The sequence below is a fragment of the Eptesicus fuscus genome, chromosome 15, assembly GCF_027574615.1.
Source record: "Eptesicus fuscus isolate TK198812 chromosome 15, DD_ASM_mEF_20220401, whole genome shotgun sequence".
Lineage (NCBI taxonomy): Eukaryota > Metazoa > Chordata > Mammalia > Chiroptera > Vespertilionidae > Eptesicus > Eptesicus fuscus.
This window is the reverse complement of record NC_072487.1, coordinates 36,426,476-36,453,267: the sequence shown is the minus strand read 5'-3', so window position 1 is coordinate 36,453,267 and position 26,792 is coordinate 36,426,476. Positions and strand designations below refer to the sequence as shown.

The 26,792-nt window shown below is 44.0% G+C and overlaps 1 protein-coding gene across 4 annotated transcripts in view; it reads left to right on the top strand.

Annotated features, from left to right (window-relative positions):
* The window catches only part of TRPM3 (transient receptor potential cation channel subfamily M member 3), a 703,802-nt gene that overhangs the window by 618,735 nt on the left and 58,275 nt on the right, over positions 1-26,792 (top strand). For all 4 annotated transcript variants that reach the window (XM_054727188.1, XM_054727187.1, XM_054727186.1 and 1 more), the window contains 4 exons: positions 2,611-2,778; positions 9,093-9,233; positions 15,820-15,948; positions 21,516-21,767. In XM_054727188.1, the coding sequence (XP_054583163.1) occupies positions 2,611-2,778; positions 9,093-9,233; positions 15,820-15,948; positions 21,516-21,767 (690 nt within the window). The remainder of the gene's footprint in view (positions 1-2,610; positions 2,779-9,092; positions 9,234-15,819; positions 15,949-21,515; positions 21,768-26,792) is intronic.

Here is a 26,792-nt window from a genome sequence, read left to right as displayed (position 1 = left end):
CACACAAAACAAAACAGGAACAATACACAGTAAATTATAGTGTTACCTCTAGGGTTGAAGTATAAGGATAATGTGTGGCTTTGCTTTTTATGTTTTCTTAGTGTTTTTTAAAGAAAACATTAAACTGAAAGAAGTAAAAGAAAGGCAAAAAATAGGAGGGGGAAGATTAAATGAACGTGTTAAAATAGTTTATCTGTTTAGAGTTTGTGGCTGTTACAAGTGAAACCAGGCTCATATTTATCTGGAACTACCTGATCTGGGTAACTCTGAGAGCAGCCCACAGCAGAAGGGCCACGAGACCAGAGGGATCACTGAGGCCACCCTGGTTGAACCAGCACCCCCTCCTCTGCTCCACCCTTCCATGGGCTCTCGGCCAGGAGTCACAGAAGGTTGCCATGAAGTGGGTCAAGGGTGTTCCCTAGCTGTGCTGCTGGGGACCGCCAAGCCTGGCTATCAGCTCCAAGGACAGGGTGTCACGTCCCCTGAAGGCTGCCAGCAGGCCACCTGAGCTTTCCCAGCCTGCCAGGCACCCTGAGTTCAGGGCCATCACTCTCCCTTTTCCCTTAGCTGCTCCAGAGTCCCTGTGGGCATTTGAGCATGGGTTGTCCTTGTTATTTGAGAATTATTTTTACTTACCCTCCAGGATCCTCTTTGCCCCTCACCTCGGTTCATATTCTAGAACCTTGTGCAATAGAACCATTTTAGGATTAGGGAAGAGGTGGGAGATTTAGGGAGTACAAGTCAGATGTCAGGACTGTCACTCAGAAATGCATTGCCCTGGCAAACCCAAAATGAGGTTGCTTCTTATGAAAAAGGCCCGTGGATTCAGTATTGTCACATAGAGACTTAAGCATGTTGTTTAGACATGAGAGAAATACAATGTGGAATGCTGTATTTGAACAGGGGCTTCTCGTGGTGAATACAGAGCCCGCTGGGGTATGTATGTGTGTGTTTCTGTGGGACAGTAGTAGATGACGGGGGAAGCTCTAAAATGAATAAAATGCTTTCCTACATGGACTTTCTCAAGATGAACTTAGGACAAGCGAGTGCAGATAGAAACTCAATTCTTTCCCACTTTTGCCTTGGGTAGGCTCTCTCTTTTTCCTCAGTTTCCCCCATGCAAAGTGAATTTAATTGGGTAATATATTTTGGTAAGATGCTTTGTTTCTCCAAAATCAGATTGAGCTACTGTGCACAATGGTTGTAGGTATTTTTGCAAAGAGCTGCTTTGCCACAAACATGTTTGCCACAAAACTAATTGGCCATAAGACAATTTTTCTATACAAGATAAAATTTTAAAAATAAACAGACTCATAGAGAGCAGGCAGACAGCTCTGGTGATGGTGGGTGTTGGGGGAGGTGGAGAGATTGAGCAAAAAAGAAAAAAGAGAAGGAACTCATGGACACAGGCAATAGTGTGGTCATTATGGGAAGGGGGAAGGGGGAATTTGGAGATGGAAGAGCGTATGGGGGGATAAATGGTGGTAGAAAAATAAAATAAAAGAAAGAAAAATAAAATAAAATAAAAAGGGACATTAAAAAGGACATAATGAAATCCATTTTTCGTAACAAAATTAAGAAGACTTATGAAATACAAAATATCTGAATTCATTTAAAACATGTGTAGATTCATGATAATACTATGCAAATAACCGGTTTTATTTTGTGGGTTGTACTTAAGCACTTATACATTCATTGCATATTGATCTGTCTCCTCTTTTGAGCTGAGCTGCTTACCTATTGTTTTTATTTTTGGCATATTGTCACATGTCTGTTGATAGGCATTCCAAAGTTCTATGAGAAATGTGGGTTCAACTCCCCACCTTCGAATATGTCAGTTATCATATTCTAGTATAGCATGAAATCTGGCTTTATACTCTCTTATTTCACACTTTCAGTAAGTTTGTCACCATATTTTCTATCAAGTTGATATACTAGTTATCATTCACTATTTTAACCTTTTGCACTCGGATGTCGAGATTAAAATTACTCTTTGAATGTATCAATACTTTGAAATATAAAAAAATCCAAATAAATAAGTTTGTATGAAAAGAAACTCCAGTTTTTTATTCTACTGCCACGCTTTGTAAAATCTGGGGTATTTAAAAAATTAAATCCCGAGTAGAATAAAGGAATCGAGAAAAAAGCAAGGGAGTGCAAAGGGTTAAGACCGCCATGTGTAGTCATCACTCTATAGACCAATATGAGGGCTAAGATTTATGTGATATAAAAATAGGAGTACACTGTCAACACAAACTGTTGACCAGTTACTTTATCTTTTATGGCAAAATTGCCTTACGGCCAATTAGTTTTACAGCAAAAATGCTTGTGTAAAAGATGTTTACGGCAAAGAAGCTTATTGTAAACATATCCTACATGGTGCATAATAGTTCCCAGGTTGACACAAATGACTCTTGTAGCATTAATATACATAGTTATCCAAATATGCAGGTCCTCACTTGGGGCACACACAACACTCATTTACACACACACATACACACACACACACACACACACACACACCACCCCCAGGCCCTCTGATTCTAAGCAACCACTCTAATCTTAATCCCTTAAATGTGATTATTATTATTATCATTATTATTACTTTAGGTAATTCTGGGAATTCTACTTCCTCCTTCAATTCTCAGCTTGGAGTTCAAGAACAAAGACGACATGCCTTATATGACTCAGGCCCAGGAAATCCATCTCCAAGAGAAGGAGCCAGAAGAACCAGAAAAACCCACGAAAGAAAAAGACGAAGAGGATATGGAACTGACAGTAAGAAAATACTCCTCAGTTACTGCCCAAGGGGACAATCCCTCATCCACGTGACCCATTGATATGGCTTAAGATTCAGTAACTCTTGAGGTCAGCCTCCCACCAGCTGCTTTCATTTGAGTAGTGAGACCAGGGTATTATCAAAGTGCCCTCTCTACGCACAAATAGTATGACGATAGGAACTAACTGTATGTGAAATTTTTCAGCCAGGGTCAGTGGTACAGGACAACCCAATGAAATTCAAAAGCAAGGCACCCTAAATTTTCCCATCAGGCAGTGCTGTATAAACAGTCAGGTGATGTGGCAGCCTCAGCACTTGAGGAAAGAAAGGAGATTGGTGATCTGGGAGCAGCCGGCTTCACTGAGCTGGAACTCTCCTTCTGATCAGAAGCTGAGCCTTTATCTGTCTTCAGGGTCAGGCTCACAATGCAGGACTAACTGAATTTTGAGGTTTGTATGGAAGGTTTTTCTTAGCTCTTCCTGGTGTAATTATAGAGCATGGATGCTTTGTTCTGCAGGGCGAATGGGGCAGCTGGGCATGGGACAGCTTCCCGCAACTCCCGCCGGAGCAGCGTGACTGCCACTGGATGGTAGCCACGGTCTAAAAATATCACAGGCTGTTAAAGGGACAAACAAAGCTTCATAGCTTTGGAGACATCAAGCACCAACTCCACAGGACCTCCTTGATATGCCCCACCCTCCCCAGCCCTCTCACCAGTCACTGTGATGACCCAGAGAAGCTGTAGGGGGAGAAAACAAAAATTGGTTTTGCTCAGGTGACAAAAGGCCTTTGCATTGTTATCCTAGTAGGACACCTCTGTGAACTGCTTTTTCCTCCAAATAAACACTATTTCTTTCCACTAGGCCCTTTCTAAAGATCTATTTTAAGGCACAATTTCAGCCTCGTGTGTAACAGGGTATATACATTGGGACCCTCTTTTGATTGATAAATCATTCACAGCTTTTGACTCATTGAGTTTAAAGCCAATGTTTGCTTTCAGTTTCAATGTGTAAAAATTGGCAGTCTACTTCCCTCTATGATAGGGGTGACTGTCTTCCCTAAGGATCTTACCATGTTTTTGGCCTCTGCACCCTTCAAGGATAGAACATACTTTGATTATGAGCAGAAGCGTTGTAGTAGTACTACAGGATCTTTATTGACAGCTTCAGCAGAGGGGTAGAGAGTGTGTGCCCTGGATCCAGAAACCTGCCCCATCACCTACTCACTGTGGAACCAAAGACGCAGTGTCTTAACCTCTAACATGGGAATAATAATAGCTTACAGGTGCATGTAGACTATATAAAAAGTGTGCATGCAAACCATGTACACTGGTGTCGAGCGCGTGGTAAGCCTTGATTAAACAGTGCTAAGTGCTTCACGTGCACTTACTGGTGGAGTCCTCACAACAACCCCACCGGTAGGTACTATTATTTATCCCATCTTACAGACGAGGAAGCTGAGACTCAGAGAGGTTAAATTGCCCAAGGGTACTCAGCTAATTAGTTGTAAAGCTGGCATTAGAACCCAGGCATAGAGATTTCATTGGCCCTGCTTTTAGCTGATAGGCTAAGGGATGCTAAATTTTCGTCCTAGTCTCAAATGTAGGCACTCGGCTTGTTTGGTCTACCATGTAGCAGAGAGGATCTGAAAGTGATGCATGGGACTCCTATGTCAAGTATGACATGGCCTTGGCATTGGCATACTTCCTAGGAAGGCTCGAGGGAGGATTTTAGGAAGGTAGCCAGAAGCTGAAGGCAGTATTTTTTCTTGTTGGGCCTCAAAGAAGAAAACAAAGAAGGCAGCTTCCTTCTCCTGCTCAGTCAAGCAGGAGTGGGGAATGTCCGGCCCTCGGGCCATGTAAGGCCTGTGAAATCATTTGGTCTGGCCCTGCCAAGGCATTAGAGGTGAGTTAATTAAATGTTTGGCCAAATATAGCAGGCTCATTTTAAGTTGATAATTCTGTATGGCCGCAAATGTTATAAATATCCAAATGGCCCCTGGCAGAAAAAAAAGGTTCCCCACCCCTGGCCCAGAGCTTTGGGAACCTGACCCTTCAAGAAGCCACAGTAAAGATGCATCTCTGGGCTGAGACTAAGTCTGCTTCTCGGAGACTAGACCCTGGTTATTTATTGAGAACGCAAGTAGAAGACACCAACATGACATTGCTGCTCGAGCTTCTTCCCCACGGGCTGGAAGGGCAGGGAGAAGGGAAGGAAGGAAGGGACTTGTGGGCTGGCAAAGTCAGGGTTGGATGGCAGTTGTCTTCAAGGTAGGACTTCCTTTGAGCCTAATGATAAATATTGTCACAGTGCGGACCCTGTATTGGCTCAGACCCTGGACAGGACTCGAGAATGCAGCTTGTTGACACCTCTGCTCTTTTTAATAGGATTAATATTTGAGCTTCCATGTAAAACCAGTATTTCCTCTCTTAGAATGGGACAGTTTCTCTTGGCCCTTCCAAAGCTGTACATGAAATATCAGCCTTCCTTTGCTAATTTTAGGAGCATTTAATAGCTTAGTTCACCTCAAAGGATTGTACCCAGACTTGACATCTGTGTTCAGGTAGCAGAGATTTTTCAAATTTATATTGTGCAGTTTTGTCTGTATTTGGCCCTGTTACTTTCTGCTTTAAGGAATGTAGGCAAAGGAAATGTTTGACTACTGGGGAAGGAAATTAACAAGATCAGCAAATTAAGCTGCTTAGGCTGGAACTAATAAAATATCAAAAATGCTTTATTTGGCCCCAGGTGGGTAGCTCGGTCGATTAACACATCATCCTGATACGCCAGGGTTGCAGGTTCGATCCCCTGTCAGGACACATACAAGAATCAATCAATGAATACATAAATAAGTGGAACAACAAATTGATGTTTCTCTTTCTCTCTCTCTCTCTCTCTCTCTCTCTCTCTCTCTCTCTCTCTCTCTCTCTCTCCCTCTCTTCCTCTCTCTCTTCGCTAAAATAAATAAATTAAAAAACCATTTTAATACTTTACTTAAACTTATGAAAGACAAGCCATTTAAAAATGCATCCACTTTAGAATATATCTGAACAATAAAGGCAAAACAGGTTGTATTTTTGTTTTTGTTTAACCTGCATTGCCAGATAAATGTCTTGCATTTTGCCTAATGAAGTCTCAACATGTCCACAGACCCAGGGCATCGTTCTAAATCTGTTGGGAAAGCTGCTGTCCCTAGAGGTTTCCTGAAGATGCCACTCTCCAAGATGCCTAAACCCTCCAAACTGCCTTTACTCTCATCTCACTGTGTCCCCAAATAGCATTGTATTGTTGAGCACATAAATAAGCAAACAGAAGTAGGGTAATTGTGTTTATGTTACATAAATTATAAGTTATACAGGGACAAATATGTAGCCTCAGAGTTTCTTGGAGCCGGTGATCAATATTTATGAAACTCTATTGCTTTCTAGTTTGCTATATCCATCATGAAGATTGATTCAACTTACTGACCAAAACCAACTTCTAACTAGGCCAGAGAATAGAATGGTACCTATTCATTAACTCAAGGTACTTTTCTAGCCAAAGGGTCTATAAAAGAATGGAAGTTACCTTCTCCAGAAATCCTGTTGGTTACAGGCAAATCATTTGTGATTGATATGTGAGCGACGTGGATATTTGAGACAATGACAAAAATAGTCAAAGCTAATATTTTATACTAGAGGCCTGGTGCACGAAATTCATGCATGGGTGCGATCCCTAGGCCTGGCTGGTGATGAGGCGAGATCGTCTGGTGTGGAAGGGCAGGTCCCAGCTGACCTCTGGGCCCTGGGCAGCACCTGGACCCCCAGACCCCCATGCACTCCCCTCCACCTGAGTCATGGCACCCAAGTCCCCACGCGGTGAGCATAGGACGCTGCGGGCCAGGGCGCAGCATGGGCCTCTGGGCCACCCAGCAGTGCTGCAGAGAAGCCAGGCAGGCAGCGCACTCTCTCCCAGCCGCCCTCGCAGACCAGCTCCTGCACAAACCCACGGGGAGCCCACCCGGCCGCTGCGGTCCCAACAGCTGCAGCCCGGCTCACCCGGAAGAGGCCGCACGGGTGTGAGGCGGGCTCCTTGTGGGTGCCCAGCACCTGAGGCTTCCCCGGTGCGTAAGTCCTGGCGTCCCGGGGGAAGGTAGCAGTGGGAGTGAGAGCGAGCTTGGCAGACACCCTGCATTCTCACCACACCTCCATCCCCGTCACCCCCATCATCCCTGCCCCCAGGTATCCAGCAAGAGGTCGCAGCCCCCCACCTGGGCACCACAGGAGGTTGGTCGCTGCCGCCCACCCCCAGTTCCCCGTCCCAGCCCGGGGCCCAGCCCCGATCAGGTGATCAGGGCCTGCCGGCCACTGGTCACTGTTTGCAGGGCCATCGATTGGGGCCGGGCCCCCCACCCGGCCCCCTCTGCGCCTGGGAGCCAGGGGGCAGCCCTGCCCCTGCCACCACAGCTGGTTGCATCTGCGTCTGTGGGGCGATTGGCGGGACGATGGGGCTCTGCACCCGCCTTGACTTGGTGCTGCCTGCTCACCTGCTCCATCATCCTGCCATGGTCCTGCTCTCATTGGGGCCCATCAGAGCCTGCAGCACCTCCAATGCCGCCCGCTGCCAGCGCCGCATCGCCAATGCCCACCATGTTCAACGCCGCCCCCTGGTGGTCAGCGCACGTCATAGCAAGCGGTTGAACTCTCGGTCGAACAATTTGCATATTAGGATTTTATGTAAGGTGGTTTGAAGACAGGATGACCTAGGGGTTGTCTGTTTTCTCAACTTCAAGATAACCAGAAATTATTTCTATAATTCGATGTCTCAACTACAAACCTGTATTCCCAGGTTTTTCTTATCCCAAATTAGCCTATAAGCAGTTAAAAGGTTTTACCTTGTTCTCACATTTAATGAAATTTTAATATCCCAAACACTGTAGAACTAACATTGTCTTAGAATGATACTGAAAGAATTAAAGCCAAGAAATTATGCTGTAATAGACTCCTAATAACATACTTTCTTTTCTGGTGAGAGATATCAACTAGATCATTTCAGTCAACAGTATTTGAGAAAGTCTCAGATCACTTTAAAGACCAGCTAATACTTAAGTGCCAGATGTTATTGATTATAGACCAACCCTATAGTAGGTGCTAGTATTACCCTCATTCTTCAAAGAAACTAAGTCTCAGTGAGGTTAAAAGACTTGTCCAAGGTGCCATGGAGTCTAAGTGTCCAAGTTTGGACTCGATCCTCCTTGGAGAGACCCAAAGCCTGGAACTCTTCACCATTAGGATCTTAGCCATCTTTGGGGCATCCTGTCACTTGCCATCCAGACAGGCATGCGTCTGTCTTTTCTCAAATTCTGCCTTTTCTGTGATGTTTCATCATAATTATTGTTGTCGCTGCTGCTATTTTCATGAATGAGAAGGAAATAATTCTTAAGGAAACCTCCAGCAGCTTGAGCTGAGGGCCTCTCCAGGTCAGGCCTGACTTCTAGTCCCGCCTGGTTGACTCTACCATGCAGAGGAAGGCAGTGTGTCCAGGAGTTGCCATGAAACTAACATCAGCAGTGATTTAGGTTCTATTGTGTTTGAAATAGGTAACCAAGACATGTGCCAAAGGGTTGGGGAGATATTTGTAACCTGACTAAGCTCTAGGCACTCTAATAATTGGGTATTAGTGATGTAATTTACCTTTGACTTATGAGTCATTAGCATGAGCAAAGACACAGTTTGAACCCAGACCTGCCTGTTTCACAATATATATGGGGAGAGTGGAATTAGGAGAAAAGCCAGAGTCATGGCCTTCCCAGGCAACACTCTTTCTCCCTCTCAGAATTCTGGGTATCTCCCATCACTCACATCTTCCAGAGGTCCCCAGGGCGGAAGAGACGAGACTGGTCAAGAAATATCCCTAAGGGCTTCCATGCCAAATTATATGTATAATGCAAACACACATATATGGTGCCTGGCCAGTGTTGCTCAGTGGTTGAGTGTTGACCTATGAATCAGGAGGTCACGGTTCAATTCTTAGTCAGGGCACATGCCCAGGTTATGGGCTCAATCCCCATTGGGGGTGTGCAGCCAATCAATGATTCTGTCGATGTTTCTATCTCTCTCCCTCTCCCTCCCTCTTTTTGAAATCAACAAAAACATATTTTTTTAAAAATGAGGGAGAAATGCACATGTAGGGAAAGGCACAGTCTGTAACTCTCTGGGGGCCTTGGACAAAGTCTTAGTTTCTATGAGCATGTTTTCCTCCTCCGTAAACAAACACATTGAACTCCATGACCTCCAGAGCCTTGCTGTGATGCTATTCATTCTCTTCCACTGCAGGCAATGTTGGGACGAAGCAACGGGGAATCTTCCAGGAAGAAGGATGAAGAAGAAGTTCAGAGCAGGCACCGGTTAATCCCCTTGGGCAGAAAAATCTACGAGTTCTACAATGCCCCCATCGTGAAGTTCTGGTTCTACACTGTAAGTATCTTGCCTTTTCTTCTTCCTAATGCTTGGCCACAAGGGGCCAACGTCCATTTCTCACGCACCTGGGTGGCGTCCTCTGTGAGTCATAATATGAAGACCACACAGGCATAAACAAAAGCTCTAGGGCGACCTTGCTTTTTCCAGTAGCTTAGAAAGATTTGTGAAGTCTGTGAGCCAGCTTCCACAGCATCTACGTTTCTGCTCCTCACAGAAAATAAAGGAAATAGTAAAAGCGAGAACTTACAGAAATAGAGGTGAGATGAGTATGAATCTAGTCTAGCAGGAAAGTAGATGTCATTTTATAAAATGTTTCCCTCTTCTAGATGGATGAGCGCTGGATTAGAGTTCCTGGTTGCGTATTTTTTGTTTGTTTTTTTATTGGTGAGAGAGAGAGAGAGAGAGAGAGAGAGAAACATTGATTTTTGTTGTTCCACTTATTTATATATTCAATGGTTGATTCTTGTCTGTGCCCTGACCAGGGATCGAACTTGCAACCTTGGCATATCAGGACAACTCTCTAACCAACTGAGTTACCCAGCCAGGGCTTCAGAGTTGCCTATTTTAGATGGCAGTGCTGGGTTTGGGGGACGTTGGTGGGTATGGGCTGAGCAGAGTGTTAGGAGTAACACCACTGAAGATGAGTAGTGTTAGTGTGTCATCACGCCCCATCTGGCAGTGTCATCGAACAACCTTTCTTGCTCTGACCCAGTTAACATGCAAACAAAGCAGTAAAAACTACTAAAGCAAACTGCAATCATGGCAATACTGCTCAGTGAGCACACCCTGCAGACATTTTCTGCCCATAAGGTGAGAGACTGTCCCTGGAATAGCCTCCTGATGTGGTAGAAATGGCTCGACTGTTGGGTTTCTACTTCTGCTTTTCAACGATATTTTAAGTTTAAGGTGAGCTGTGGCCCAGGTCATGCCTGCTTCTCTCCGGCCACAGTGGAGCTGTGCCAGGTAAAGGAGAGTACGTCTGTATTTTTGGCCTTTCTCACAACCAGCTACTTACCAGTCCCTGAGTCAGCAACAGGATAACCCGAGGCTGAGGCCACAGTGACTCAAATGACCGGCTGAGGTGCTTTCCGTGCGGTCCTGCATGCTAGCGCTGCATGCTGGCTTTAAACGGGCTTTCTCAGCACTGAGGACATTGGGGGCAGAGTAATTCTGTGGTAAGGAGGCCTGTCCTGTGCATTGTAGCAGCACATTGACCTCTTCACACCCCAACTATGCATTGTCCCCACACACTGCCAGATGTCCCCTTGTGGGATAAAATCGCCACCAGTTGGAAACCCCTGCTTAAACGTACAGTCTTAAGAGAGGATGGGATATTATCAAAATATAAAGATTGGACCTTTTTTAAGTGAAGCAAAATTTAAATTCATTGATTTTTTTAAAATTCTCTCTTAAAAAATAATAACGAAGGCATGGAAAGTTTATTTCTATGCATGTGTATATACAGGTGTTTGTTATTTTTACCTTGCAGAAAACAACTCAGTAGTGACAAGCATGGACTTTGGAGTCAGACAGCCTGAGTAGAAATCCTGACTTAGTAAAGTAACTTGTGGCTTCAAGCCAGTTCCTTTAGTTCTCTGTCCCAGCTTTCTTAAGGGTGGGGGTAACCACAGTGCCTCCTGTAGGAGGTTTAGTAAAGATTGGATGTGTTAAAACGTGTAAAGCACTGAGAACAGTGCCTCAGAGCACCTTGTCCTCCTAGGCTAGTTCCACTGAGGAGCAAGAGTTAGTGTTTCATTCATCTGTCCACTCAACAATAATAAAATATCATTTATTGAACACCTACTGAGAGGCACTGTTCTAGGTGTCCATATACACTTTCCTGAATCTAATAGTTTCATCAAGGTAATATTTTCACTGCATTTTGCTCAGGCCTGTCCTTCCTCTCATCTACTAGTAGGGCTGCCCTGGTGTCTTGCCTAGAATAGGGCTTGGCAAGCTGGAACCCACGGGCCCAATCCAGCCACTGCCTGTTATTGTGGCCTGCAAGCTAAGAATGGATTTACATTCGTAAACACGTGAAACAAAATCCAAAGAAGAATACTCTGTAACACATAAAAATTATATAAAATTTACATTGCAGTGTCCATAAATAAAGTTTTATTAGAACACAGCCAATTCATTCATTCACCTACATCCTGGCTGCTTTTATGCTATTGAGTAGATTACTTGCTTCAGAGCCCCTCAGGTCAACAAAGCCTTAAAAATGAACTATCTGGCCAAAACCGGTTTGGCTCAGTGGATAGGGCGTCGGTCTGCGGACTGAGGGGTCCCAGGTTCGATTCCAGTCAAGGGCATGTACATTGGTTGCAGGCACATCCCCGGTAGGGGGTGTGCAAGAGGCAGCTGGTCGATGTTTCTCTCTCATCGATGTTTCTGGCTCTCTGTCCCTCTCCTTTCCTCTCTGTAAAAAAAAAGTCAATAAAATATATTTTAAAAAAAATAAGAAAAAAAAATGAACTATCTGGCTCTTTACAAAACATTTGCAGGTCCCTGAATGAGAGCAGAAACCAAGCCAGTAGGAGAATTATCCATCACTTTATGAAGAGCGCTCACTTCTCTGGTCCTTCCAAAGCATTTCTCTTTTTTTCTTGACCTGTGTTCAGTATTCATTTTATTTCCTTGATTACTCCAGTCCCCATTTTTTTTTTCATCTGAGGCAAGTTGTTAGCCAAGAAGGTCTTTAAATCACAAATGCCCTGGCCAGTGGTTCTCAGCCTTGGCTACACATTCATGAAATTCTGACGGCACTGGTCTGGGGCACAGCCTGGGCACCGGGATAAGTCAGAGCTCCAAGGCAGTCGCAATGAGCAGCCAGAGCTGGCAACCACCACCCCAGACGGAGGGCTAGTTTTTAGCCTAGTGTTCCCAAGTCTTCCGTAATGATTAGGGATTTGTTGGAAGTGCAAATCCTGGGCCCCATCACAGACCCACTAAATTAAGTGTCCAGGGAGAGGAGCTGAGGAGCTGTGTGGGTAACAAGCTTCCAGGTGAGTCTGGTGGTCGGGGAAACGGGATGCACTGCTTTCCCTGTTTCGTAGGCGGCGGGCGGGGACGCCACCTCTCTGAGGAGTGGGGGTGAGTATCCGCTCCTTCCGCATGGCTGGCTGGGTCAGCCTCAGGAAACCCATCAGACTGATGCTCCAGTCATGTTCGATTGTGTTTACACGATTTTCAGAAATCCATATTTATGTATTGACAAAACCCAACCTCGAGGAAGTAAATGGAGTTGGGGGGTGTCAACCTTTTAAATCTCCAGGGATGCTTCACCATAAAAGTCAGCTTTAGGTCAAACAGTGCCGGGTGCTTTTGATGTGTTCTCTTCTGTAAGAGTGTTTCCCAGTCTTAATTCCAAAAGTATCTCCTTCTACACACTCAAGGTCCTCATCGTGGGACACACCTCATTTGCACATAACCTCACTTCTAGGTCATAGCGAGTTTCCGGAGGGGCAGGTTGGGGCCCCTTCTGCTCCAAGAGGAAAGGAGGGAGGGACCCAACTAGCTCGCAGGCCATGTCTGTGACCAGAGCTGGCTTCACGTGCCCAGCTAGAGAGGATGCCAATTCAAGGTGTGACAATGGCCCCAGGTCAGAGGGCAGGGCATGTGCCCTGGTCAGCAGGGACGTACTCCTTCCTATAAACACGCCATGTGACCCTTCCACTCCCTAGGGGCAGTAGGAAAGGGAGGCAAGGAACGGCACAGCCCCACCAGGGATCCACAGGCAGCTGCAGCAGGCTTTGGCGCTTGCATTTCATGGTTTAGGAGTCATACATCTTGGTTAATGGAAAATTTCTAAAAAGGTTATATAAGCATACAAATTCTTATAGGATTCCCACTGGCTTAACTAAGAATCATAAGGTTAAGGTTATATTCCTTTTCAAAGCTTTGACATTCTACATATAGCTTGATAAAACTCAGAATATGTGTGTGAACACACACACACACACACACACACACACACACCATTAAAGTATGTCATGTTGAGGTCTGCAGCCGGCTCCGTGACTCTCGGCAAGTTCTAAGATAGGTTGTTTCCAGCACAGCAGCTGCTCCTCTGTTGTGCTGTTTAAACATGTTTAAAGCCCTACTTGTGGAGGTTAGCCACCATTCAGTGTGTCAGGAGGTAAATGCATATCCCCTCTCACAAACACCCCAAACCTTTCAAAAGCTCTGTAAAGTCAGGAGCAATCATCTCCATTTCCCAGAATAGAGGTCCAAGCAGGTGAAGTGAAATCACCAAATGATGCAGCCAGCGAGTACCTGAGATAGGATTGAAATCCAAGTTTTTCTCACTTCTGCGTCTACATTCCTTTCCCCAAACACTATTCCTCCCACCAAACAAATACGCCAGGCCCGTGTTCGAGCACAGAGGCAGGTGGGGGGAGTCACGGGCACACCTCTTTTATTGCGCTTGGCTTTATTGATTTTCACAGATGCTGTGTCTCTTACAAATTGAAGGCAAGACCCTCCCCCTGCAAAAAGATTATGATTGGCTTTATTGTGATCCCTGCTTTATTGCAGTGGCCTGGAACTGAACTGCAAGATCTCCGGTTGTTTGCCTGTACTTAAGTACTAAAATGCAGGGGTCCTGAAAGAATTTGTGTGTCACTGGGCCTATATGTGACAAGAGAAGATAATGCTTTGTAATGTTTTGCAACGAATTGGGTAAAATGATAAAAACCAGGGCAGTTAACAAGATTCATTCCACCTAGAAGTAATAGAACATGATCCAACAAGAGAAGGAAGCAACCAGAAAGGGAGAAAGATTTCAGGTCAGAAGGAGGCAGAGAGTACATTTTAGAGTTTAACCATCGAAGTCCTTTTTTTGCCGCTTGTAAAATGCCATATGCACAGGGACTGGAGTGTGTAATGGTAACAGCAACCAGGTGAACCAAATGCCGTTTTAAACAGCATCCCACACGATTTCAGGTCAAGTAGACTCTTTTCAGGTGAGGTGTTCACGATGTGCTAATGATCCTGAGGGAGAGGGGGAGGGACTGAGATGTGGGTTAAAATGACAGTCCCTGAGGGGGTGGGTGTACAGGAACAAACCTCCCAGGTGGAGAATGAGCCCTGTGCGCCCTCCAGCATCTCCAAAACTGCTCTCCTGCTTCCACATGTGATCTCACTGAACCCCAACCTAAATGCCTACCCTTCAAGAGATGAGAAATTACATGGCTGTGTTTATAAATGTGTCAACATAATAGGATCTCCGAAAATATCTTTGACTCATATTAAGAATCTATGCATTTACAGAAGAAAGGAAGAAAGAAGAAAGAAAGAAAGAAAGAAAGAAAGAAAGAAAGAAGAAAGAAAGAAAGAAAGAAAGAAAGAAAGAAAGGAAAGAAGGAAGGAAGCCCATTAGTAGAGAAAGCAGCATTTCTCTAGCTCTGTAGGCTGCCAGTTTCTCCTTGTATCTCGCAGCCTCTTTCTCCACCTTCCAAGCTGCCCCCAGGCTGCAGAGTCAGGCTGTATCTCCAGAACCTCAAGACCTCAATCCTTTGCCCACATTGTGTCCCATTTGCTAGGCAGACTCCAAAGAGTACAGAAGATTTGAATAAACTCACTCACCCTTCCTACGCACAGCCCCTCGGGCCCCTGAAGCCAGCAAGTGCCTTCCTCAGCTTGAAGCTTTGCCTAGAAAAGGTTTAACTTATATGCCATTTCTCGTAGGTGAGTCTTTCCTCCTAGGCTCCCGACCCCTATGCAAGAACTCACCAGCCCTCCTACATTCCAGCCATCTAGACATAACTGAATCCACCAGGGACGTCACCAAACCTGAACCCCGAGGCTCCCAGGGACACCCAGCGAGTGAGCCAGCCGGTCCCAACAGGGTTCAGTCTCTGATGCCAGTGCCCCATGAGCTCACTCCAAGCTTATTGTCAGCCACACAGTCGGCCTTTTCTCTCGAAAACATTGCTTCGTTTTCTCTTGTTTTGTTTCAAAGAAGCAGAAACCAGGAAGGAATATTCCAACTTGAATAGGGCAGGAAGGTGGTGCAATGAGAAACAGGTAAAACCCTGCCAGGGCACTGCCAGGCCAACCATCATAAGGTAGGAGGAGGGGGGGCGGGGGGAAGAGACAGTATCTCAGAAGAGAATTCAAGTCCGGCTTCTAGATAAAGTCCAGGCTATTTTTGTGTTGGCTTGACCGATTTACTTCTTCTTTTCCTTCTTACTGACATTCAATCCACCTGGCACTCATTAGGCACAGATCCACTGTGCTGCCCTAGTTCAAGAACCTCGGGCTCACGCATGAGCAAGCGCAGCTCTGGCGAGAAGAGGTTCCCTTTTTAGCCAGGGAGACATGGGAGACAGGGTCCTTGCAAAACGAGGTGATGCATCATGACACAGAGACAAATGTGAGAGTCAAAAGGGAGATTGCATATCAAATTATTTCCAAAATTACCGTATTTTATATCCTTTTGAGCGTTTAGAGCTTTGAAGTTCATGAGTTCCGAGTCCCGCTCGCTGACCTTGGTCTTGCCCTGCCGTGAGGTAGCCTTGCCCAAGGGCAGGGCTCCCGGGCCTTTGCAGCCAGAGCACCGTATTGTGTTTCCTTACAGCTGGCGTACATCGGATACCTGATGCTCTTCAACTATATCGTGTTAGTGAAGATGGAGCGCTGGCCTTCCACCCAGGAATGGATCGTCATTTCCTACATCTTCACCCTGGGAATAGAAAAGATGAGAGAGGTAACCACTTTCATAAAAAAAAAAAAGAACTGAGGGAAAAGACAGTGGGTGGTTACATCTGGGCAAGGAGGGGAGAGGGGGATGCTCCAGATCCAAGCAAATCCAGAACGTTAAAGAAAATGTTCTCTAATGTGGCCACAGAAATGTGGACTTGGCTTCGAGGGCTGCAGACAACCCTGGGGAGGCCTCCCAGTGTGTTTCCAGGGTGGTCACTCCATGAGCCCTAGGGATTAGTCCATTTCCTGCTCACATGGCATTTGCCTAGGAATCCCTCAAGTTGTTTTCAACACTGTTTACAGGTGTGTTTGTTTTTAAATATATTTTTATTGATATCAGAAAGGAAGGGAGAGGGAGAGAGGAGAAACATCAATGATGAGAGAAAAACCATTGGTCCGCTGCCCCCTGCACGCCCCACACTGGGAATTGAGCCGGCAACCTGGGCATGTGCCCTGACGGGGAATCGAACTGTGACTACCTGGTTCATAGGTCAATGCTCAACCACTGATCCACACTGGCTGGGCTGTTTGCAAGTATTTGCTTCTCCCTATAAACGTGACTTTTTAAGTTTTTCCACTTTTTATCTTTTTTTTTTAATCTTTAAATCTTTCCACTTTTAACTCCCATTGCAAACCCCTCCCTCTGGGTGTCTCTTTGGACAGGGTGCGCCAATACCTATGATTCTCCAAGTGCGTTTTAGCAGCCGCTCTAGGAAGTTAATTTGTTCTCTGATTATTCTCAATATTTGTTATATACTTGCTGGGCACCAGCCCTGGGCATCACTGGAGTGAATTGAGCATATTTCTCACCCTTCAGGTTGAGAGTGTAGGTCCCTCTCTTTCCCCCCACCCCCGTGGAGTTAAAGGAGCCATCATAACACCACCCCCACATGACACTTGAAGTGAGCCTCAGAGGCCATCACATTCAGAACTGCTCAGATGAATGAACAGTCCACCAGAGGGCTCTGCAGCCCTGCTCAAAGCCTCCCCAGGCTCCCATTCCCGAAGCCATAGGGAAGGCAGACTTGTGGGTATGGTTCCTCTGCATTTCCCCGCGCGCACACACACACACTACACTGCAGGAGAGGCCTTTTCTGGAAGAATGCTCCTGTCAGGTCTACTGCTCCCTCTATCCCAAACATCTACTCTCTGTACTACAGTGAGTGCGGAAATATATGGAGTTCCACGGGAAAAAGGATTCCTGCGAATCCACAAATCCATCATTGTTTTCATTACTAAAATAGGTTAAAAGGCCCTTACTATCTTAGGTCTCAGCTCTAGAATGTTCTCCTATAGAGAGAAAGATGCAGTATTTATTAGACCCCTTCGTATTGAGAACGTAAAAAAATCTCATATACTAGTGTGTGTGTATGTATGTATGTGTGTGTATGTATGCATGTGTGTGTGTGTGTGTGTGTGTGTGTGTGTAAATATATATATATATATATATTTCAAGCCCTTCTCTTGGGTTTCTAAACTGCTTTGGGATTATTTAAACTCTAACCAGCATGCCCCCATCCTGAGAGTTTGGCTGTGGGTACACTACTCCCATTTTATAAGGGACTAGATTTTTTTTTGAAATGCCTTGTCCTCTTGCCTTGCTCTGACCAGTCCATAGTGCCTCTACTTCCTGACCAGGGCGTGGCTTCCCCTGTACAGCCGTGCATTTGCGTGGTCTTTGCGTGGCTCTCTGAGAACTGAGACCTACTCCCGCTAAGGACTCCGTCGCTGTGAAGTGGCAGCTCGCTCCCCTGTGATTTGACGCCCAGATGCGTATTCCTTCCCTGTGATAAGCAGGAAAGGGAGAGACTAGAGCAAGGAGGCTGGACTCTCTCCAGGGACGAGACTGGAAGAAGACAGGGAGCAGTCTGTACTCCACAGCCTGTTCTGGAAGAGGCGGCCAAGCAGGCGGGCTGCCAGGAACCTCGGGCTGGATATCCATTTCTCCTGAGGTGGCATGTAATAGCAGAGGGCTTGGGAGCCGGGTCAGCAGGGGTCAGCAGGGGGTCAGCGGGGTTCAGCAGAAGAACCTTTGCTTCTGAGGAAGCTGTGAGGACGGAGGACTACCACTTCAGGGTCTGGCCTTTTCCTCCTCAGCCTGGGGAGGCAGCTCCCTCATGCCTACCCCATGGCCCTGAACCCATTCGAGAAATGCTCGACTGCCAAGAGGGCAAAGACCCACAGGGCCCTCCTCACAGTCAGCACGCAGGCCCGCAAGATCTCAGATGGAAGACCCTGGAAACATGGCAAAGTTTGCAGGCTTCTGAGGAGGGATATACAAGGCTTTGTGGTTTCGCAAGCTGCCCTCCCATTTCCAGAACCGCATACTTCTTCGTGTAGTCACCCAAACAAGCCACGGTAATCCCTTAATAGCGCGGGACTGTTTACAGCGTGCGCTGGTAGACATTGTCTCACTGGGGTCCTCCCCACCACTGTGAGGTCAATGATGGGGCTGTTCTGGCATCCCCACTTGACTGTCATGGAAAGTACTAGTAAGACTCAGGGTTTGTTTGGGCTGTTTTTCTGTATTCCACAGCTAGAAAAGGGAACTAGGTCTTAAACTTAACTAGTCCCCCTCTAGGCCCGCCCATCGTTCTTTCACTCATGCAGTGGGTGCCAAACTGGGATCCTCCTCGGAGCCCCAGGGTCCTGAGAGCTGCCTCCGAGGCAGCTGGAGAAGTGACAGGGGCGGAGGGTGGGGCTCGACTTTCCACTCCAGCTTCGCCTCCAGCCAGTTAGCTTGTCACTTTTTTTTTTTTAATGTTGAGAAGTCACAAGAATATTTTCACTATTTTAAAAAGCCATACTATAGCCCTAGCCAGTTTGGCTCAGTGGATAGAGCATTGACCCGCGGACTAAAGGATCCCGGATTCAATTCCAGTCAAGGGCACATGCCAAGGTTGTGGGCTCAATCCCCAGTAGGGGGCATGCAGGAGGCAGCCAATCAATGATTCTCTCTCATCATTGATATTTCTCTCTCCCTCTCCCTTCCTCTCTGAAAAATCAATTAAAATATTTTTTAAGGACTAAATAAAAAATGATACTGTAAAGCTTGTGTTGAACACTTTTAGGAAAGTGTGGGCAAAGGGTTAGAGCAGTGGTCAGCAAACTATGGCTCGCAAGCCACATGCGGCTCTTTGGCCCCTTGAGTGTGGCTCTTCCACAAAATACCATGGCCTGGGCGAGTCTATTTTGAAGAAGTGGCGTTAGAAGAAGTTTAAGTTTAAAAAATTTGGCTCTCAAAATAAATTTCAATCGTTGTACTGTTGATATTTGGCTCTGTTGACTAATAAGTTTGCTGACCACTGGGTTAGAGAAACTTTGTGGCCCCCTGCCCCTTGCCCCCACAGGTGCACACACAGATTTTTGCCCACGTAGGATGGAGTGGGGGTGAGAAGCCACCAGGACAACAGCAGCTGCGGGAATTCCAGATGGAGGGGGCAGTGGTTCTTAATCTTGTGTTCATCAGCTTCCCCTGGGAATTTGTTAGAAATGTAAATCCTCGAGCCCCACACCAGGCAAACTGAAGCAGAAACCCCAGAGGTAGGGCCCAGCCACCTGTGGTCCCCCAGGTAATCCTGATGCACGCTAACGGTTAAGAAGCCCTGGTTTAGGAATGAGGCTAGCAGGTGGCTCCTGGTAGCTTGCTTAGCCTTCCAAGCCCTCGTCCTGACTTACAATGACCTCCCTTCCTTATTATTTCAGGCCAAAGTAAGCCATAAAGGGGGATAAGCCAATTCAAATACATAGCTGCAGATTAGAACTGTCCCCAGTCTTTTGTCTCTCCTTTGAGAGGTTCTGAGTTGGGAAAGGGGGGGGGGGGGGGTCATAACTCAAAGACGTGGAAGCTCAGGGGTAAACACAAATGATTCCTACAAGTAGCCCTGTTACATTGCCTCAGTAGGCTGGCTTCCCTGGCTCCTTGTATCCTGGAGCAGGCTGTGGTACAGGATGGGTGACAACTCCTGCTATGTATCTGTTCATTTCATAGAGTGTGTGTGAGCAAAAAGATTCCTCTAGATTTAAGCTAAGTCGGAGCCCCACCCAGCAATAAAGGGACTGGAGAATTGCTGCGAGATGTCTTTGCAACAATCAGTCAGTCCACAAATATTTATTGAGTATTATGTAACAGGCTCTGGGGAACACAGGGTCTACCCTCAGAATTTACAGTCTAGTGGAAAGAGGTGATGGATGGATAGATAGGTAGCAGATAGGTAGATTGATAGATAGATAGATAGATAGATAAACAGACAGACACATAGACACACATACAGAAGTTAATTTCATATAGTGATAAAATCTCCAAAAAATAGAATAGAGGAACAGAGAGTGACTTGGGACTGTGGAGACCACTGCAGGGGGGCACTCGAGGAAGGTCGCCTAAGAAGGAAAAACGTGAGCAGAGACCTTGAGGATGAGGATGAGGAGAAGCCAAACATGTAAAAATCTGGGAGAAGGAACAAGTGCCCATGGCCTGCGCCTAGAATGGATTTGCCATGCTCAAGAGCAGACCGCCGTGGCTACGGGGTGGGGAATGAGGAGAATATGGTGGGCCATCAAATGAGGTCACAGCAAGGAGCTTGGATCTTTATCTGTAAGGAAAGCATCAGATGATTGGAGCGTTCAATTACCAAAATTGGCTTTAGTAATTATTGTTCTTGTTTATCTCTCAAGTCTCTCTCTCTTTTTAAATTGAGGTGTAATTTACTTGTAAGGATATGAACAACTTGTAAGGGTACAGCTTGATGAGTTTTTACCTATCCATACAACTGTGAAATCCCCACCTAGAGCATGGCTTAAGTATTTAAAGCAGGGGTCCTCAAACTTTTTAAACAGGGGGCCAGTTCACTGTCCCTCAGACCGTTGGAGGGCCGGACTATAGTTTTAAAAAAAAAACTATGAACAAATTCCTATGCACACTGCACATATCTTATTTTGAAGTAAAAAAACAAAATGGCAAAAACACCCGCATGTGGCCCGCGGGCCGTAGTTTGAGGACGCCTGATTTAAAGAGTGTGCTGCTCAGAGAACAGGTGGAGGCAGTGTGGGCAACAGTGGCAGCCGGGATACCAGTTAGAAGGCTGTTTCAGTCATCTGGGAGATGTGATGGGGCTTACAATAGAGTGGCAGCAGTGGAGGTGGTGAGAAGTGGTTGGATTGGGTTGGATTTAGAAATAGAGGTGATAGGACATGTTGATGTAGAGAATCTGGTGTGAAAGAGAAGAATAAAGGAGTCCTCCCAAGTTGGTGGTCTGAGTAACTCAGTAGGGTGGTGCTGTTTACTTAGATGGAGGAGGATTTCAGAGATTTGCGGGGTATTAGGAATCAATAATTTTATAGGGAAAACCCTAATTCGTGTCTTAGAATTGTAAGACTAACCCTAAACATCAAACTTATTACTTATATGGCCCAAACTTTGCCCAGATGTACATTTATAGCATGCAAGCATTCCAGTAGACACAGAAAAAGAAAACGAGCTACAGTTGTCAATTAATGGGCCAAGCTCTTTCCAACTGGCTGAAAATATAGACCACAATCCTAACTAGCCCCACTCTCTTTCTTGCCCCTTAGATTCTGATGTCAGAGCCAGGGAAGTTGCTACAGAAAGTGAAGGTATGGCTGCAGGAGTACTGGAATGTCACAGACCTCATAGCCATCCTTCTGTTCTCTGTTGGAATGATCCTTCGTCTCCAAGACCAGCCCTTCAGGAGTGATGGGAGGGTCATCTATTGTGTGAACATCATTTATTGGTACATCCGTCTGTTAGACATCTTCGGCGTGAACAAATACTTGGGCCCATATGTAATGATGATTGGAAAAATGGTAAGTAGAATTCTCTGATTCCATGTGATAAATTCTCAAATGAGGAGTGGTAATAATAGGAAGAGGGAGGTAATTAATTTGGTCCTGCTGTCAACGTCTCACTGATATGGTCCTGGGGTGTTTTATTTTTGAATTCCTTTTGCGTGGTCTGGAGTTTGACTACATCTATAAACATAACTGGACAATTAGCCATCACTCACACATTTACTTACTAAAAACTATATAAAGAGTATATATTTTTGTGCCAAGCACTGGACTAGGATTTGGGTATATGAATTCCATGAGACTGAAGATAGGAGGAAGAGAAGTGATTACCATTCAGTGTGAGAATGCTGTAATAGACATGTATATAAAGTACAATAGGAACATAGAAAAGAGAATGGAGGTCAGGGAAAGTTTTAAATGAAGGTTCTATTTTTGCTGGATCTTGGAGGAGTGAGTCTCCACTGCAAATATTTAACAGATTTTTAGGATTTTTAACATTGCTTTTTTTTTTTTTTAATGAAGTGCTAAGAAAATGCCTAGGGGAAAGGCATTTGTGTAGGGGAAACACAAAGAGAAGAAAAACATCGTTTATTTGAATTCAGTTGTTAGGTTGTGCTTGAATTGACCATTAAGTTCTATCACTATATCATGTGTCTTATTACACTACTGGAAAATGATGTCTGTTAAAAACTAGGTTCCAGAATGATGCCCTACTTATCTTTTTTATTATTTTTTTTTTTAATGAATCCCAAGTGGCAAACTAATATGCTTCCCCACAATAGCTGTGGACTTGGTCCAACTTCTTGGCCACATCAGCTTCCAGACCTTCCTAAAGACCACGCCCTAGGGGAACAGCGTTAGTGTGAACCTGGGAGAGCCCAAGTAAACCAGCTCCCTCTCCAAACTCACCAGAGGAAGAATCGGAGCCTGAGTTGTTTTGGTTTTTCTAAGTCAGTTTTTCCATTTTTCTCAGTGTATCTTCTACTTCACCTTTACAGCACATATGTGGAAAAGCCAAGCCATCCATTCTATAATGCCAAACACCTCTTATTGAAAAACCTCTTCATTAAAAACCTCCACTCCACTTCCATTTATGAGCTATTGAGACCAACAATTGGTCAATAGGTGTTTTTTATCATTTTACTCAAGTTTTAAAATAATGTACGTTATTGCTGCTTACCTTTCAGTCAACAAATCAATATTTATTACGTGTATGTGTGTGAAATTTAGGAATCTTAAGTAACCAACTCTTCCTACAAAAGCACTGAAAAGTCATGCAAAAAGAGGGAAAACTTGAATCCAAAAGGAAGAGGTTATGAGACCTTGAACAATTCATTTAACCTCTTTGAAACTCAGTTTAATCATTTCTTAAGTAGTTATAATAAAGGCAGAGCTTGTAAGGTTGTTGTGATTATTAGAAATTACACATGTTAAATAGCCAACAGTATGTGGCTCATAGAAGGTAGTTGATAAATTGTCTGTTATTAAGTTCATATTATATCTGTTAAAATACAATGAAATGGGGAGAAATTGGTGAGTGTAGTTATTCTGCTCTATTCCTAACACTTTTGTACAAAAGTTTGGTGTGTATAACAACAGCATTGTTTAGGGAAAATATTCCAAACCCATTCTAGAGAGGAAAAACTTAAATTACACAAGCTTGAATTTAAGACTAATCCCAAAACTGTATCCCAGTTCATTTGGGTATTTTGGATTAGGAGAAAAGAAAAGCATCTTACTCTATTACACTGCCTGTTATATAATCTTATTTCTACTTCAGTAATGAATTTGAGATTGTGGTGAAAATTCCTATGTCTAAAAGCAGAGTCTCAACTTAGAGCCTACAGGAGACATTTAGAAGAGATGATCAGTAGCCCCTCTACCCAAGTTATATATAAAAATGTGTGAGTGTATGAATTTTCTGGGCAGAGAGGAGAAGCTTCCATGAGATTCTCAAATGGATTCTTAAATGGGCCCAATGAAAGTGAAGGACTATAACAGCTACGAAATTAGGCCCAATTTTCTCAGTCTTGACATTATTGATATTTTGGACTCGAATATTCATTGTTCTGGGGGGCTGTCCTGTGCATTATAGGATGTTTAGCAGCATCTTCTACACACTAGATGCCAGTAGTATGTACACACACACACACACACACACAAATGTATCTAGATATTGACATATGTTCTGGGGGTGGGAGGATGGGGGGGCAGAATACCCTCTGTTGAGAACCACTACATTGGGTGATTACATAATCTGATTGGTTGTTTTATTCTAATTAATTGTTACCTTATTTTATTTCAATAAATAAAACCTGAAAAGACCCAAACCAGCCAAATATATTACTTTAAAAAGGTTGAGTGGCATTTAAACATTTGAAATAACAAAAGTCAAACTAAAGTGGCAAGATTATTTTAAAATCCACGTCTATCATTTTAATGATGGCATAATTATCCCTTTTTTATTAGAATTAAACCTTACTATGGAATAAGCAAGAGAGACGTACTGCATTTTCTCTACCTTCTAACTTATGAATGATTTCATTTATCAGTCAAGAATAAGTAGAAAATTAGTATATTTGGGGGCTTTGTTCTCCGTGGGGTTTTTAGGATAATTAGTTCAATAATTGAGTCACTGATCCAGAAGGTAGGTAAAATGTGCCTATAGAATTTATCAGGGAGCCAGATGGACTGCCAGCCTGGAAGGTTAACAAAATATGCACAGATACGATTATACTGAAAGTCCCTCAACATTAGAGAGTTTCTATTCAGTGCTAACCTGCCAAGTAACTGTGCCCTGTGGTCTAGGGAGAGACACAGCTGTTAAGATACCTGAATACAATACTGATCAAGTATGATTCCAACTGATCTTTAGATCCAAGATCCCACTTCTCAGTGGACTTCTCCAAGCCTAGTGCTAAGCTTACTTATGTAATGCAGAATAAAAACAACAGTAATAATAGCTTTCATTTACTGTGCCAAACTCCATGTCAGACAGGTCATCATTATAACCTATTTCATCACCATGAAATAGGTTTTAGTATCTTCATTAAATAGTGAAATAAATTGAAATTGGGCAAGGGACAAAAGCAGGATTCCAATTCTTGTCTATCTGACTCCACAGACTGGCCTTCTTCCAATTCTAATAATAATAATACATTAACATTTATGAAAACTACCCACATGAAGCATTTCACATATTATCTCATGTAATCCTTACAAAAACAATATGCATTATCATTGTTGTTATTATTATCACCATCTTGAAAATGAAAAAAAAAAAACCCACAGGATTAAGTAAGACCACCTCGCTGTTTTTACTAGTAAAGCCAAGATGAAAAAAACTCAGGTAGTCTGACACCTGAGAACCCATGCTCAGCCACTAGAGTATATACTCTTCTCTATAAAACACAATCAAAGAATATTTATAAGAATTAGGTCTCTTAACACTGAACCAACTAGACAAATTAGCTTTAAAACATAAGTAACTATCTCCAGTTCTCACCCATAATGTTCTATTTCTGCACTCCACTCTATCAGATGTTGGTATTTGAATGGAAGCTAAGACTTCTTTGAAATATATGAAATTGAGTGTTTGGGAAGAATGTCTCTGCTCTCTGATTGTTTTGATCCTTTGGTTAAATATCACAATCAATCTGAATGAAAACAGTCCTGAGAAGTTAGAACAGTTGCTATATTTACTGACTGAGTTTTCTTGGATCAGACTAGCTCCTAAATCTCATGAGTACACACCTTCCTCTTCCCACCCCTCTTAGTCAATCTAAATAAATATAACATGAAAAACCCATTAGTGTGTCTTCATTGGTAGAACTTCTTGTAAATAAATAATGAGAGAATTTTACAAAATAAAAAAGAGCAAAGATGAGAAGCAGACCCTTGTTTCCTATAAAATGGTTTTAACACAGCTGGCTTGCTCATTTTAAGAGAGTTCTGAGGCCTCTAAGTTGTGAAAAGAATAACTAATTGACTAGCATATATATTTTAAGGACAGTGAACAAATAAGAATTAATGTCACCTTTTGGGAGACTCTTATTTAGTTTCAAAGTCACATAATACTTGAGAGGTGGATTTTGAAGTTGCCTTAAAAGTTGATAAATGGACATAAAATATATTGAGCCCCCAGTGTCCTAATGCAAACAGGAAGGCTGTAATGTTGTAATTCCAATAACAGGCACCATAGAATGCACTTCTTAAAATAAAATTTTAAAACTAGTTTAAAGCCTTTATTATCCTTAATAAGATTATCATCAGTTATCTTCGTAGGTGGGCATCCTTTGAGGAAGTTTGATATCCAAGAAAAGATAGTCTTTCGTATTAGGTTTGATGCAAGGATAGAAATTTATCTCCAACTGGCTTACGTCCAGGAGAGATAGATAGATTTATAGCCTGGCATGATGTGATGGAACTGGCCTTAAGGGCTACTGCAATCAAGCTCTCAACCACTGGTAGGACATTCTCTCTCTCTCTCTCTCTCTCTCTCTCTCTCTCTCTCTCTCTCTCAAATATCTGCTTCATTCACTTTGATCAGTAGTGGGGCACTTAGCCTCAGACACTCTGGATTAACATCATTACAGAGAGATAAAGGCAGTACCTCTTTCCCAGCTTCAGCTGAAAAATATCCAAAGAAAGGGTTCTGGTTGGATTCTTGTGTCACATGCCTCCCTCCTATGACTGCTGTTGCCAGAGGGTGTGGTCCCCTGTTTAACCCAGCCTGGCCAAAATGGGTGGGAACTGTTTCTAAGAGAAGAAGGCAGTGGGTTCTGACCAGGTAAAATAATAGTTATTACATTCTCATCTATTTTTGGTGATAATAGGAAAGTAACTTGGCATATAAGAAACAGATCCCAAATTGCATGTGTCATGAAAACAAACAAAAAAGGAAAGAGAAACAAGCGATAACATTGTACTTGAATGCAGTCAAAAGAGAATTTTATAAACATGTCAAGATGAAAATCCAACCTTTCAACAGCAGGCACAGGAATGGGCTACCTGATTCTAATGCCTATAAAAACACTCTTC